Source organism: Coturnix japonica, chromosome 17 (assembly GCF_054131305.1).
Source record: "Coturnix japonica strain WE chromosome 17, WE-NBRP24, whole genome shotgun sequence".
Taxonomy (NCBI): domain Eukaryota; kingdom Metazoa; phylum Chordata; class Aves; order Galliformes; family Phasianidae; genus Coturnix; species Coturnix japonica.
The window spans coordinates 4,437,118-4,452,619 of NC_140679.1; the positions used below are offsets into that span (position 1 = coordinate 4,437,118).

Below are 15,502 nucleotides of genomic sequence, written 5' to 3' on the forward strand. Positions count from 1 at the left end.
GCTGCCTGCTGTGAGGGGGGAAAAAGAGGCATCATTACTCTCAGGCACTGTGAAGGAGTTACTTCCTGCTAGAAACATTTCCAGGCTGACTTAGAGAAGTGCTCTGAAGCTTGGTCACCTTGGGCTACCGACCCAAGAACAAAGAGGGACAACAAACTTGCATTTCAATTGCCCTTTAGCGCCTGCCTCGGAGAAGAGCCCTCAGCCTTCAGTATTGCTGCACTTACAGGTGAGGGGAAGAGAAGCAAGAGGACGGGTGGGTGTCAAAGAAGGGAAAATTTACCAGGCAAGAATAAACCTATCCCTGAGCTCCATCACACACATGTGAATACTGCCTTACTAATATGAACAATAACATCATTCACACAGCTAAATTTACTCACATTCACGTACCTGGTTGTGGACATGTTCGAGGCCTCGCTGCTGCTGTGCTGTTCAACGCCGGCCACAGCAATAAAGCGTGCAGAAAGCCCATCTGTTGCAGACAGAGGAGTGAGCCGTGCTTAACCAACACTGCTTCAGTGCACGCTTAAAGTAAGGCACAACTACCTTGCGCTGGCCATGCAGGAAGCTCGTGACGCAGCTCCAGACGGCTCTCCTGAGGCCCAGCTTCATTTCACGGCCACTCACGCTCTGCTGCTGGACATTCTGCAACGGAAAAGCCACCGGATGCAAATCCCATCCCTCGCAGATGGCATCAGACCTCCGCTCTCATGGCAGTCGCACTCACGGCTCCGGGGGAGAAAGCAGACGTGTGCTTACCGAGCGAGCGCTGTTTACTGCTAGCTGCTGGTAGGAACCCACGCCTAACCCTACAGTACCAACAGTAACCTATGCCTAACTCTACTATGGGAACAACAATCTACTCCTAACACTAAAGAATGAAGAGGAACAAACTCCTAACAGGAAAACACCAACTACTAACACTAAACCTACTCCTAACCTACTCCTAACACTAAAAAATGAACAATAAGCAATGCCTAACTCAAAAAAACAAACAATAACCTATGCCTAACTCAAAAACACTAACAACAACCTACACCTAACTCTAAAACTAAACTAAACCCAAAAACCAACTATAGAAACAGGGACTGGAACAAACAGGGTAAAGATGGGACTGGGGGCCCACAGAATGTGGCTGCAGAATAGGCCCAAAGGAGGAACAGATGTTACAAAAATGCCACCCAGCTAATGCAGGGGGCGGGGGCCGTGCAGCGGGTAAGGAGCTCAGCGACTGGACCAGCCACGGTGGAGCTGTGACCATGCCAGCGCGGGGCCTGGCACGGTGGTGTGGTGCCAGGCCAGCTATGCCGCGGGCGGATCCACCTCCATGGGCTCCTCTGCAGGTGGATCCACCTCCATGGGCTCCTCTGCAGGTGGATCCACCTCCATTCGCTCATCTGGAGGTGGATCCACCTCCATAGGCTCCTCATGGGTGGTGGTCACGGGGCTGGTCCAGGCATGATGGAATATGGCTCTCTTACCCATCCTCTGCCTGGTGGTCATGGCGGGCCCCCTCCTCCTTCTCACTCCTAGGGCCCCCAGCTCCATCCTCCCGCCTGAAACAGGGAAAACTTCTACCCTAGCCCTCTTAGCTGCCGACATGGCTGCTAACTGCCACAACTGTCAGAGGCGAGTGCGTTGCGCGCGGCAGCGGTGACCAAGGTGACGTGGAGAGGGTTCTAAAATGGCGGCCGCACTGCTGGCACTGGTGTTCCACATAGGATGAGGAGGGGGCTGGTAATAGCAGGACAAGGGGAAACTGATTGAAGTTGAAAGAGGGAACATTTAGGTTGGATGTTAGGGGGAAAGTTGTTTACTAGGAGAGTGGTTAGGCCCTGGAACGGGCTGCCCAGGGAGGTTGTGGATGCCTCGTCCTTGGGGGTGTTCAGGGCCAGGTAGGACAGGGCCCTGGGCAACCTGATCTAGTAAAGGTGTATGTTTGGTGGCCCTGCCAGGCAGGGGGGTTTGTTCTTCATGATCCATGAGGTCCCTTCCAACCTGGGTCATTCTGTGACTCTGTGATACTGGTGTGTGGCTGTTTGTCCCAGCGCGCTGACCTTTTGTCTTCAGGTTCACCAACAAGACTGTAACTGATTTATGGAGGAGGCAAGTGATGGGTGCTACTGTGTGACAATCAACATCACTTTGTGGACATTTGAAAGCACCTTCCTCCAGAGCTGTTCACCTCCAGAAGAGGGTGCTCAGAAGTGTTTACTGGCAGAAGATCTGGCAGCTGCCCCCCCCCACCAGGCCCCAGCCCGGCCTGAGCCACGTGACAGTGACAGGAAGTGCTTCCTGCAGGCGGCGGAGAGCACTTCTGGGCCATGGCGGCCATGAGCGGAGCCGGGAGGAGCGGGCTCTGTGCTGCGAACGGGGTCGGGCCTCGGTGTGGGGGCACGGAGGGGCTGTCGGGGGAGGAGCTCGCGGCGCTGCCGGCACCCAGAGGCGGCTCCCGGGCGGCTCCACGGTCTCGCTGTGCTGCGGAGTCACCCGGCCGGCCCCAAAAGCCTGGAGGCAGAGCCTGAGCCGGCCCCGGCCCGGATCGTGTGGTGCGGCTCCGGCCGTGCTGGGCTGTGCGGCACCAAGAGGAAGACGGCCGTTCGTTTGCCGGCAGCTCGCTGGCTGTAAGATCCGGGTGGCGCCGAGGCCCGGTTAAGAAACGGCGTGGATGAAGGTTTGTACGGATGGAGTGGGTCTGGATTGCAGTGAGCGGGACGAGTCCGGGCTGCGGTTTGGCGTGGTTGTGTTGGTTGCTTTGAAGGGCTGCCGTCATAGGGCGGAGGAAGGGAGAGGGAGAGGGAGGGATGAACAGGGAAGAAGAAAACAGATGCTCTGCTGGAATTCAGAATAAAGGGGGGCTAAAGGGGGGATAGTTAAAGGTAGTTTACAGAAAATGATTTAGTTAGAATAACAAGGAATGGAGACAGTGGGTCTGGAAGAGCAGGAAGGATGAAGATTAAGGAGTGAGAACTCCCTGAGACACCTGGCGAGAAGGGGATTAGGTGTTGCAACTCCTCCTTTGATATTTGCATCTCCCTGACAAGATGGGCGATAACAAGAGGGGGTCTGCATGATAAAGAATGTGTATTAGAATTAAGGGATGCATGTTAGAATTACGGGAAATCATTGACTATGCATGAGGTGTACCTATATCTGTATCACGGTTTTACAAGTTGGTGTGCAAGTTTGGAGGAGCTATCCCCCTTGCACCCAGCGCTGGAATAAAACATACCTGCTTTATAACCCATCTCTGGATTATAGAGTTTGATTCCGCAAGTCAGGGAGTTTTGAACAGTGCGGGCAGTCAGGAGCACGTCGCGTTTCTGCCTGCTGTATTGACGCTGCCGTAAGTCTTTGGGTCCCCAGGGAGGCTCTCCCTGGGGGTGTCCCGATTGGAAGGCAGGATTCAATCCCGCCACAGCCCGTCCATGGCAGGCAGACGCTTCTCTCCTCTGCTCATGGGACTCAGCAGTGCCAGGGGTTTCACAGCGCGTGTTGCAGTGGCTGGCAGCCTCCGTGTGTTTTTCTGTTGCAAACAGGATCCCATGGTGGAGCCGAACTAGAAGCAGACATTGGTGTCTTGTAACAGGAGCAAGGGCAGTGGAAGCGCTGCCCGATGCAGGGTGTTGGTGACTGCCATGAGAGCAGGGGTCTGATACCATCTGTGAGGGATGGGATTTGCATCCGGTGGCTTTTCTGTTGCAGAATGTCCAGCAGCAGAGCGTGAGTGGCCGTGAAATGAAGCTGGGCCTCAGGAGAGCCGTCTGGAGCTGCGTCACGAGCACCTTGTGTGTGTGCTGGCCATCATGCTGCCAGTTTCCAAGTTCCCAGAGGCAGTAAGTGGTGCTCTCATGGGCTGAGAGAAAGGCACGGGCAACTGGCTGGGAGGGAACTGTCAAATACAAGATACGAAATACTAAAGTATTGATGCTACAGATAAAGCTCAGTTTGCATTTTTGTTAGAGTCTGTGACAACAAATACAATGTCCCTGAAGAAATGGCTTTTTTGGCCATTAAAAGACAAAATGCAATCTTTTGATTTGCACAAAGCAGTAAAAACAACACTGGAGCGATTTTCTTTATCCTTTGACAGAGTCTCTGGGTCTTTAATGTCCCTTCCCACCCAAACCATTCCACAATAATATATTTCCACAATGTAAATGTGAAAATATCTGCCATGGTCTCCTGCTGCTCTAGATGACTGGGAATCCTCAGCGTCCATAACAAGCCCAGGGGGAGCCTGGTCCTTGCGGTGGAACAGATCTACCCAGTGGGACACGCTCCCAGTAATTCTTCCCCAGCAGCCTGGCACTCACCCACTAAGGGGTGCCACAAGCACCCACTCTATGCAGCCCTGCTGCACAGGAGGAGCAGCCCGTGGGGAGGCCCAGCCAGCATCCTGGGGATGTGAGGTCACTATGCCCTGCCACATTGCTGCCTTGTGCCACAAGATCACAATGCCCAGCTGCGTGCTCTAGGTGTTCTGTGCCCCAATAGCAGCACTCGTTGTGGCTGTAGCAGTGGTGGTAGCAGCATGGCACGAGTACTGGGGGCCACGGCCCCCACCTGCCTTGCCGTCCTCCTACTGATAGCCATGTGTTGTCAGGAGACTTGTGCTGCTCCAGGGCGAGCAGCAGGAGCAGGTGGGTGGGCAGAGATGGGGTAAAAAATAAGCGGAAATGAGAGTGAGAAGCCCAGGTTCTGGTTCCAGTGGCTCTGTGCCTTATAGCCCTAAGGCTGCCTTCGATGGGGGCGGGGGGGTATTGGAAAAGGGGGACAGGCAGCACCACAGGAGCTGGGCAAGGGCATGAGGAAGCCCTGTGCTCCCACGGCTCTGCCGCTGGCTGGGTGGAGCATGCTCTTCATCCTGGGGGTGTCCCAGGGGAGAACGTGGAAGGTGTGTGCTGGGAAAAGCATGAGCATTTCTGCTCCAGCTGCCTGATGCTCCCCATAGAAAAATCCTGGTTCCCAACAGAGACCCCCAGCTGTAGCCCAGTGTGTTTCAGGCACCTTTTCTTTGTATGCTCTTCCACGCGGTCCCGGAGGGGTGCTGCATGTGGCCAGGAGGGAGCATTTGTAAAGCTGCCGAGTGCTAGGCTCCAGGTCACCCTGGCCCCTCTATAGCTTTGGCGATCAAGGCCTGAGTCTCCCATTCTGTTACCTGTCCCCTTCCCTGGCCCCTTCCCTGTCACTAAGGGAGAGGAAGATCACAGCATGCAATGGGAACATCCCTCTTCTGTTCTTTCTTCTAGATGATGACATTGGTACTCCTTCCTCAGATGACTGAAAGGAGACTGCTTTTGTGCCTCAGGGGAAACTCCGAGGTAAGTTGTGAGTGTCTGTTTCCATGGAAGTCGAAAAATTAGTGCTATAATAGCTTATTTGGGTACGTAAGGCTCTCCAAAGGTCTTTCAAGTCTCTTTGTGCTTTGAAGGTCATACACAGATCAGTCATTAGTATTTCTTTACTTGGAGAATTGTCACATTTCAGTGGGAAGGCGGCCCTTGCCAGTCTTTGCTCCTATTCCTTTGCTGTTTGGGCCATGTCATTCCCTGACCTGCAGCCAGTCCTCACAGGTCACTGCAGGAAAAAAAACAAGGCAGACCCCAGTGCACAGCGGAAGCTCTCCTCACCTGTGTCTGATCACTCTTGTGCCTGCAGGCCCCTTTGGTGCATTTCGAAAGCAAAGTCGCGTCCCTGAGCCTGGGGTGGATGCCAGACGTAAGTCACCAGTCTTCATCTCATGATCTTTGCTCATATTTGGCTGTGGAAGTTCAGGAGGGGTTCATCTTTTCACTGCCTGGTGATTTCTTCCCCATGAGAAGCTTGGGTAGTCACTGTTTCTTGGGTGCTGCATGCTCCCAGCATCCCGTTGACTTTGTCTCCATACATCAGAGATCTCCCCACTAAAAAAACCTTGAGGGGCCAAATGTTCTTCTATGCCTTCTCTGAAGATTGTTTTACATGGCCTGGAGAGAGTATCTGGAAAGCTGCTGAGTGCCAGCCAACTGCCCACCTGGCTTCTCTGCAGCTTTGCAACTTTTGACCCAGGTCTGAGTGCCATGTCATCACCTGAGCCCCTTCCAGTCACTGCAGGTCCCTAAGGAAGAGAGAAATTACAGCATACCATGTCATGAGATTTTACTTCCTTTGAGAGATGCCAGCTCACAGTCCTAATGTCAGCCAGGCGCGTCTGCAGGTGTGAGTGAGAATGCACACCTGTGTGTGTGTGCCCTGCCCTCGCACAATGCCCTGGTCCCATTCAGTGATGCCGTTATGCGTTTAGGTAAGCTGCAGTGTGTGGTGAAAAGTTCTCATTCTTTGGTTGCAGAAGTGCCTCCAGGGAAGGCCGTGCTAAATCCTTAGTTGTGCTGGAACCCCACAGGCATCCCAGGGGTGGCTGTTTTCGTTACTGACTTCACTGAAAAGACCGTTCAGTTTAATACCTTGTTTGTCTTAAAGTTATCTTAATGCTTTCTGTTTAGGTCCTGAGAAACAGAAAGAGGCCCTGGAAACAGGAAAATATCTGCAGACACTGCCCCCTCTGCTAATGAAAATCATGAAGGACAAAGCACGTGGTAGGTGTATTTCCGTCTGTTCCCTGAAAGGCTTGTGAAAATGAATTTCTAGAAATACATGTGGAGAAACTGCACCATCTTCCTGATGAGAAGCAGTTACTTACAGTCCCACTCACTTACCTCCTTTATAAAGAGACAGGTGGAGCACCTATGCGCTGGCTTGCATTTTGGAATGGCAGAGTTCGCACACTGACTGTCCCCCTGAGAGTAATAGAGGCCATGCACACAACAACTGTCACTCCAGGTAAGGGCCGCTTATAGAGCTCCGTGGCCGTGGTTAGAGGTTGCTCCCCTCCCACTGCAGCCAGTTCCCAGGGACTTAGGAACTTTGTCCTTTTGGGAACTAGGCCACCAGAACCACATTCAGCAGATAAGGAGAGGAAACAGGACCCTCCATAGTACCTCCTGTGCACAGACCCTGCATTCCAGAGCTTGCTGTGCTTCCCCTGAGCCACCAGGCACAACAGCAGCCCGGAGCGGGATCCTTCCTGTGGTTGTTCTTGTCCACGTCCCTCAAAGCAGCAGCTGGTGAAACAGATCCACATTGTTTTTCCAGGTGCGGATGGTGAGGAACACGCAAATGCCGCAGACAATAATTTTATCAAGAAGTACTGCCTGGGATTCGGTGTGGCTATCTTCGTTACCATGCTGATGGCAATGTTTTCGTGCTATCGTCTTGTCCGACAACGGAGGCAGATAAACCAGTGAGTTCTTGTTCACCCCCAACCCCATCCTGCCCCCTCTCTTTACTATAGGGATCCTGTGAGCAAGGAGGCATTTCTAGTTAAAGCAGCATAGAGAAGCCAGTTAGTTGTCACCTAACACTGTCTGAGATTGACACTGTCAGACATTTAACTGGCCTCGCCATTCCTGCTGCATGTTCTTACTGCTGGGCCTGAGACAGGCCGGGAGCTGAGGGTGGCTCTATCATGCACTGTGAGGAAGGAGAGCAGGGGGTTCTCCTGTGCCCTCAGCACGTTTCTCTCCCTGCAGGCGCCTTGCTGAAGATGCTGCAGTCCAGCATATTGCCCGCAGCAACCTCACGCTTGGACAAACAGCTTGCTCGCCTCAGTGCGCCGCACAGAAAAGACGTGGCACAAACAACCGGTGCCTGTGCAGTGACAATCTGCCCACCAGCCGCAGAGCACCACCAGAGCGGCCCCTGCCAGGCCTGACGGCTGTCGGGCTCAGCTGCCCCCAGTGCAGCCCCCGTAGCCCACCAGCCCAGGCTCCGTGGCCCCTGGGAAGTACATCAGGCCCAGTGGCCCCTATCCACCTTGGGCATCAACACCTCTTTCAGGGGACAGGAGGGACCCACCTGGTTTGGAAGCTTGCAGTCATCGGCTGGCACCCAAACAGCAGCACCCTGGCATCAACACCATCCTCCTGTCCCCCACCACCATCCTTCAGGGGTTGGCAGTGGCTCCCTCAAAGTGTCACCCGCAGGCAGCCAATGCCTCAGGGACGCCTGAGAGGCCTGTCAGCCTCCAGCACCATCTCTGCCCTCACCCTCCCCTCCACCATCCATCAGGGGATGGAAGCGACCCCAGCAGAGTATAGACCTGGGGACATCATCCAACAGACGGACGACCATTGCCTGGGGGAAGCCAACTGGCCCAGCAGCCCACTGTCCCCCCCAGGAACTGTCACCAACTTTCCTTCACCATCCTTCAGGAGGTTGGAGCAGCCCCCACAGGGTGGCAGTTTGAGGGCATCATCCGACACCCAGAAAACTACAGCCAGGGGAAAGCATACCAGGCCCCACAGCTCCCAGCCCCCCACAGCACCAACTCTGCCCTCCCGCTCCTCTCCTCCATCCTTCAGGATGTGGGAGTGGCCCCCCCCCACAGGGTCGGCATGGGGGCAACACCTGTAAAACCTCTGCCTGGAAAAAGTATGACAGGCCCAGCAGCCCCAAGATCCCCCCAGCACCACCTCTCTCTTCATGCTCCTCTCCACCATTGGTCAGGTGGTGGGAGCATCATCACTGGTCAACACAACAGGGGGTTCTTTCTTTAACATCCTTATTACACCTTCCGAACTGAGTATACCTTTTCTACAAAAATTCTCAGCACCACAGATGATCATATTCAAAACATCTATAACTATATGGAATATAGATATTGTAAATTAATTCAATAAAGTTCAACAACAAAACAAAATAACCAAGAAGCTGCTTCCTTCAAAAGGCAGAGTATTCTGATGAGGAGAAAACAGCAATACTAACATCACGTCACAGCGTTGCCATCAGGGCTCAAGCTAAGGCAGCCAGCTGACCAGGGCAGAACTTGTGTTAGATGCTGCTCAGTGACAACACCCAGAATGAAGTAGCAAGGATGTGAAGTGTAGGAGACCACTTGCGCTTATCACATTCTGTCTGCTGTAACAGCACTACTCAAAGATTTCTAATCGGGCCAAGATCTTTGTGAAGCAGCAGTTTGTTCATTACTGCCATCATGGCCGCACACCCCTACTGACTGTTGGGCAGGGCTGCAGTGGAGAACGCCCTCCACACGCAGTCCTGGGCAGGCAAGGGCTGTCGGTGCACAGTGCCACACGCTCCTTGCCATCTGCACACACGTGGGCTGGCTTTGCACTGCCAGGCACATCGTCTCGCCTGGGCACTGCAGGTCCTCGCTTGGTGGTATGCAGAGACAGCGGGGCCAACAGATGAAGTTATCTGTGTTGTGTGCAATACTTGTATGACTTGGGAGCTGACAATCCTTGTGGTTCTCTGTCCTGCTCCAATTTATAGGAAGGAGAGGAGGTCCATACGTGTATGCCTGAGCATGGTTCAAATGTTGGAGGACGGACGCTATTACGATTTAGGGTGATTAGGAAGGGAAGGCGGGCAATAGAAAAGACAGGAAAAAGAATCAAGGAGTCTTTATAGGAAGCAAGAGGGAGAGAGAGTCACCACCATGGATCTGACGTGTTTAGTAGTTCAGTCATTGATCTTCAGTAGTGGTGGGTCATCAGGAGTTGTTGTTCCGCTGACGATGACTGTGACCACGGCAACAGTTTCCAATGATAGTATAAACTTACAAATAAGTCCAACGTGGTTCAGTCAGCTCTCCTTGGTGTGACAGCTCAAATCCAAAATGGTTGAGTCAGCTCTCCTTGGAATGGCAGCTTCTGGCTCTGGGAACTCATCTGGAACTTGCCAGCAGACAAGAGGGAGCAGGGACGCCCACCTGCTTCTTGTTCTTCACCGGACACGATGGTATCATTCCCCAGTTTTCCCATACCAAGCTGGAGCCAGATCTTCTGCCAGTAAACACTTCTGAGCACCCTCTTCTGGAGGTGAACAGCTCTGGAGGAAGGTGCTTTCAAATGTCCACAAAGTGATGTTGATTGTCACACAGTAGCACCCATCACTTACCTCCTCCATAAATCAGTTACAGTCTTGTTGGTGAACCTGAAGACAAAAGGTCAGCGCGCTGGGACAAACAGCCACACACCAGTATCACAGAATCACAGAATGACCCAGGTTGGAAGGGACCTCATGGATCATGAAGAACAAACCCCCCTGCCTGGCAGGGCCACCAAACATACACCTTTACTAGATCAGGTTGCCCAGGGCCCTGTCCAACCTGGCCCTGAACACCTCCAAGGACGGGGCATCCACAACCTCCCTGGGCAGCCCGTTCCAGGGCCTAACCACTCTCCTAGTAAACAACTTTCCCCCTAACATCCAACCTAAATGTTCCCTCTTTCAACTTCAATCAGTTTCCCCTTGTCCTGCTATTACCAGCCCCCTCCTCATCCTATGTGGAACACCAGTGCCAGCAGTGCGGCCGCCGTTTTAGAACCCTCTCCACGTCACCTTGGTCACCGCTGCCGCGCGCAACGCACTCGCCTCTGACAGTTGTGGCAGTTAGCAGCCATGTCGGCAGCTAAGAGGGCTAGGGTAGAAGTTTTCCCTGTTTCAGGCGGGAGGATGGAGCTGGGGGCCCTAGGAGTGAGAAGGAGGAGGGGGCCCGCCATGACCACCAGGCAGAGGAGCCCCCCTGCAAAGGGGCACATGTGGGTCAGATCTATGAGGCAGGGGCTGAGGTGGCTCATATCTATGGGGCAGGAGCTGCTGTGGGGCTGATGTGTGTCACATCTACGGAACAGGTGCTGCTGTGGGGCTTATGTGGGTCAGATCTATAGGGTAGGAGCTGCTGTGGGGCAGGTGTGTGTCATATCTATGGGGCAGGAGCTGCTGTGGGGCTGGTGTGGGTCAGATCAATGGGGCAGGAGCTGGTGTGGGGCTGATGTGGGTCAGATCTATGGGGCAGGAGCTGCTTTGGGCCAGATGTGGGTCAGATCTATGGGGCAGGAGCTGCTGTGGGGTAGTTGTGGGTCAGATCTATGGGGCAGGATCTGCTCTGGGGCACATGTGAGTGAGATCTATGGGGCAGGAGCTGCTGTAGTGCAGATGTGGGTCAGATCTATGGGGCAGGAGCTGCTGTGGGGCAGATCTATGGGACAGGAGGTGCTGTGGTGCACATGTGGGTCAGATCTATAGAACAGGAGCTGCTGTGCGGCTGATGTGGGTAAGGTCTATGTGGCAGGAGCTGCTCTGGGGCACATGTTGGTGAGATCTATGGGGCAGGAGCTGCTGTGGGTCAGATCTACTTGGCAGGAGCTGCTGTGGGGCTGATGTGGGTCAGATCTATGGGGCAGGAGCTCCTGTGGGGCACATGTATATCAGATCTTTGGGGCAGGAGCAGTTGTGGGGATGATGTGTGTCAGATCTACGGAACAGGTGCTGCTGTGGGTCTTATGTGGGTCAGATCTATAGGGAAGGAGCTGCTGTGGAGCTGATGTTGGTTAGATCTACGGGGCAGGAGCTGCTGTGGGGCCTATGTGGGTCAGATCTATGGGGCAGGAGCTGCTGTGGAGGTGCTGTGTGTCAGATCTATGGGGCAGGAGCTGCTGTGGGGGTGATGTGTGTCAGATCTATGGCGCAGGAGATGCTATGGCGCTGATGTTGGTAAGATATATGGGGCAGGAGCTGCAGTGGGGTAGATGTGGGTCTGATCTATGGGGCAGGAGCTGTTGTGGGTCCGATGTGGGTCAGATCTATGGGGCGGGAGCTGCTGTGTGGCTGATGTGGGTCTGATCTATGGGGCAGGAGCTTCTTTGGGGCTGATGTGGGTCAGATCTATGGGGCGGGAGCTGCTGTGGGGTAGATGTGGGTCAGATCTATGGGACTGGAGCTGCTGTGGGTCTGATGGGGGCTAGATCTATGGGGCAGGAGCTGCTGTGGGGGTGATGTGTGTCAGATCTATGGGGCAGGAGATGCTATGGCGCTGATGTTGGTAAGATATATGGGGCAGGGGCTGCTGTGGGGTAGATGAGGGTCTGATCTATGGGGCAGGAGCTGTTGTGGGTCCGATGTGGGTCAGATCTATGGGGCGGGAGCTGCTGTGTGGCTGATGTGGGTCTGATCTATTGGGCAGGAGCTTCTTTGGGGCTGATGTGGGTCAGATCTATGGGGCGGGAGCTGTTCTGGGGCAGATGTGGGTCGGATTTATGGGGCAGGAGCTGCTGTGGGGCTGGTGTTGGTCAGATCTGTGGGGCGGGAGCTGCTGTTTTGCTGCTGAGGGTCAGATCTATGGGGCAGGAGCTGCTGTGGGGCCTATGTGGGTCAGATCTGTGGGACAGGAGCTGCTGTGGGGCTCATGTGGTTGAGATCTATTGGGCAGGCGTTGCTGTGGATCTGATATGGGTCAGATATATGGGGCAGAAGCTGCTATGGGGCAGATGTGGGTCAGATCTATGGGGCAGGAGCTGCAGTGGGGCAGATGTGAGTCAGATCAATGGGGCAGGAGCTGCTGTGGGAATGATGAGGGTCAGATCTATGGGGCAGGAGCTGCTGTGGGGTAGATCTATGGGGCAGGAGCTGTTGTGAGGCTGATGATGGTCTGATCTATAAGGCAGGAGCTGCTGTGGGGCTTATGTGGGTCAGATGTATGGGGCAGGAGCTGCTGTGTGGCTGATGTGGGTCAGATCTATGGGGCAGGAGCTGCTGTGGGGCACATGTGGGTCAGATGTATGGGGCAGGAGCTGCTGTGTGGCTGATGTGGGTCAGATCTATGGGGCAGGAGCTGTTGTGAGGCTGATTATGGTCTGATCTATTAGGCAGGAGCTGCTGGGGGCGCATGTGGGTCAGATGCATGGGGCAGGAGCTGCTGTGTGGCTGATGTGGGTCAGATCTATGGGGCAGGAGCTGCTGTGGGGCACATGTGGTTCAGATCTATGGGGCAGGAGCTGCATTGGGGCAGATGTGGGTCAGATCTATGGGGCAGGAGCTGCTGTGTGGATAATGTGGGTCTGATTGATTGGGCAGGATCTGGTATGGGGCAGATGTGGGTCAGATCTATGGGGCAGGAGGTGCTGTGGGGCAGATGTGGGTCTGATCTATGGGGCAGGAGCTGCTGTGGGGCTGATGAGGGTGAGATCTATGGGGCAGGAGCTGCTGTGGGGCTGATTGGGATCTTATCTATGGGTCAGGAGCTGCTGTGTGGCTGATGTGGGTCGGATCTATGGGGCAGGAGATGCTGTGGGGCTGATGTGGGTCAGATCTATAGGCTAGGTGCTGCTGTGGAGCTGATGTTGGTCAGATCTATGGGGCAGGAGCTGCTCTGGGGGCTATGTGGGTCAGATCTGTGGGACAGGAGCTGCTGTGGGGCTCATGTGGTTGAGATCTATGGGGCAGGCGTTGCTGTGGTGCAGATGTGGGTCAGATATATGGGGCAGGAACTGCTGTGGGGCTGTTTGGGGTCAGATCTATGGGGCAGAAGCTGCTATGGGGCAGATGTGGGTCAGATCTATGGGGCAGGAGCTGCTGTGGGGCAGATGTGGGTCTGACCTATGGGGTAGGAGCTGCAGTGGGGCAGATGTGAGTCAGATCAATGGGGCAGGAGCTGCTGTGGGGATGATGAGGGTCAGATCTATGGGGCAGGAGCTGCAGTGGGGCAGATGTGAGTCAGATCAATGGGGCAGGAGCTGCTGTGGGGCTCATGTGGTTGAGATCTATGGGGCAGGAGCTGCTGTGAGGCTGATGATGGTCTGATCTATATGGCAGGAGCTGCTGTGGGGCGCATGTGGGTCAGATGTATGGGGCAGGAGCTGCTGTGGGGCTGCTGTGGGTCTGATCTATGGGGCAGAAGCTGCTGTGGGTCAGATCTATGGGGCAGGATCTGCTGTGGGTCATATGAGGGTCAGATCTATGAGTTAGGAGCTGCTGTGTGTCAGATCTATGGGGCAGGAGATGCTAAGGGGCACATGTGGGTCAGATCTATGAGGCAGGGGCTGAGGTGGGTCATATCTATGCGGCAGCAGCTGCTGTGGGGGTGATGTATGTCAGATCTACGGAACAGGTGCTGCTGTGGGGCTTATGTGGGTCAGATCTATAGGGAAGGAGCTGCTGTGGGGCAGGTGTGTGTCATATCTATGGGGCAAGAGCTGGTGTGGGGCTGATGTGGGTCAGATCTATGGGGCAGGAGCTGGTGTGGGGCTGATGTGGGTCAGATCTATGGGGCAGGAGCTGCTGTTGTAGTAGTTGTGGGTCAGGTCTATGGGGCAGAAGATGCTATGGGGCACATGTGAGATCTATGGGGCAGGAGCTGCTGTGGGGTAGATGTTGGTCAGATCTATGGGACAGGAGGTGCTGTGGTGCACATGTGGGTCAGATCTATAGACCAGGAGCTGCTGTGCGGCTGATGTGGGTAAGGTCTATGGGGCTGGAGCTGCTCTGGGGCACATGTTGGTCAGATCTATGGGGCAGGAGCTGCTGTGGGGCTGATGTGTGTCACATCTACGGAACAGGTGCTGCTGTGGGTCTTATGTGGGTCAGATCTATAGGGAAGGAGCTGCTGTGGAGCTGATGTTGGTTAGATCTATGGGGCAGGAGCTGCTGTTGGGCCTATGTGGTTGATATCTATGGGGCAGGAACTGCTGTGGATGTGATGTGTGTCAGATCTATGGGGCAGGAGCTGCTGTGGGTCTGATGGGGGCTAGATCTATGGGGCAGGAGCTGCTATGGGAGTGATGTGTGTCACATCAATGGGGCAGGATATGCTATGGCGCTGATGTTGGTAAGATATATGGGACTGGAGCTGCAGTGGGGTAGATGTGGGTCTGATCTATGGGGCAGGAGCTGTTGTGGGTCCGATGTGGGACAGATCTATGGGTCAGGAGCTGCTGTGTGGCTGATATGGGTCAGATATATGGGGCAGGAGCTGCTATGGGGCAGATGTGAGTCAGATCAATGTGGCAGGAGCTTCTGTCGGGATGATGAGGGTCAGATCTATGGGGCAGGAGCTGTTGTGAGGCTGATGATGGTCTGATCTATAAGGCAGGAGCTGCTGTGGGGCGCATGTGGGTCAGATGTATGGGGCAGGAGCTGCTGTGTGGCTGATGAGGGTCAGATCTATGGGGCAGGAGCTGCTGTGGGGCACATGTGGGTCAGATGTATGGGGCAGGAGCTGCTGTGGAGCTGATGTTGGTAAGATCTATGGGGAGGATCTGCTGTGGGGTATATGTGGGTCATATCTGTGGGGCAGGTGCTGCTGTGTTGCTGCTGAGGGTCAGATCTATGGGGCAGAAGATGCTGTGAGGTAGATCTATGGGGCAGGAGCTGTTGTGAGGCTGATGAGGGTCTGATCTGTAAGGCAGGAGCTGCTGTGGGGCGCATGTGGTCAGATCAATGGGGCAGGAGCTGCTGTGGGTCAGATCTACTGGGCTGGAGCTGCTGTGTGGCTGATGTGGGTCAGATCTATGGGGCAGGAGCTCCTGTGGGGAACATGTATATCAGATCTTTGGGGCAGGAGCAGTTGTGGGGATGATGTGTGTCAGATCTACGGAACAGGTGCTGCTGTGGGTTTATGTGGGTCAGATCTATAGGGAAGGAGCTGCTGTGGAGCTGA

General features: G+C 54.5%; 1 protein-coding gene across 1 annotated transcript; it reads left to right on the top strand.

The window, feature by feature from the left end:
- The first annotated feature begins 6,468 nt into the window (after positions 1-6,468).
- On the top strand, positions 6,469-8,743 carry LOC146758092 (uncharacterized). The gene is made up of 4 exons (XM_085518324.1): positions 6,469-6,581; positions 6,715-6,825; positions 7,138-7,285; positions 7,575-8,743. Exons 1-4 carry the CDS (start codon positions 6,554-6,556, stop codon positions 8,455-8,457), a joined length of 1,170 nt encoding a protein of 389 aa, XP_085374450.1. The 5' UTR covers positions 6,469-6,553; the 3' UTR covers positions 8,458-8,743.
- Positions 8,744-15,502: the final 6,759 nt, after the last annotated feature.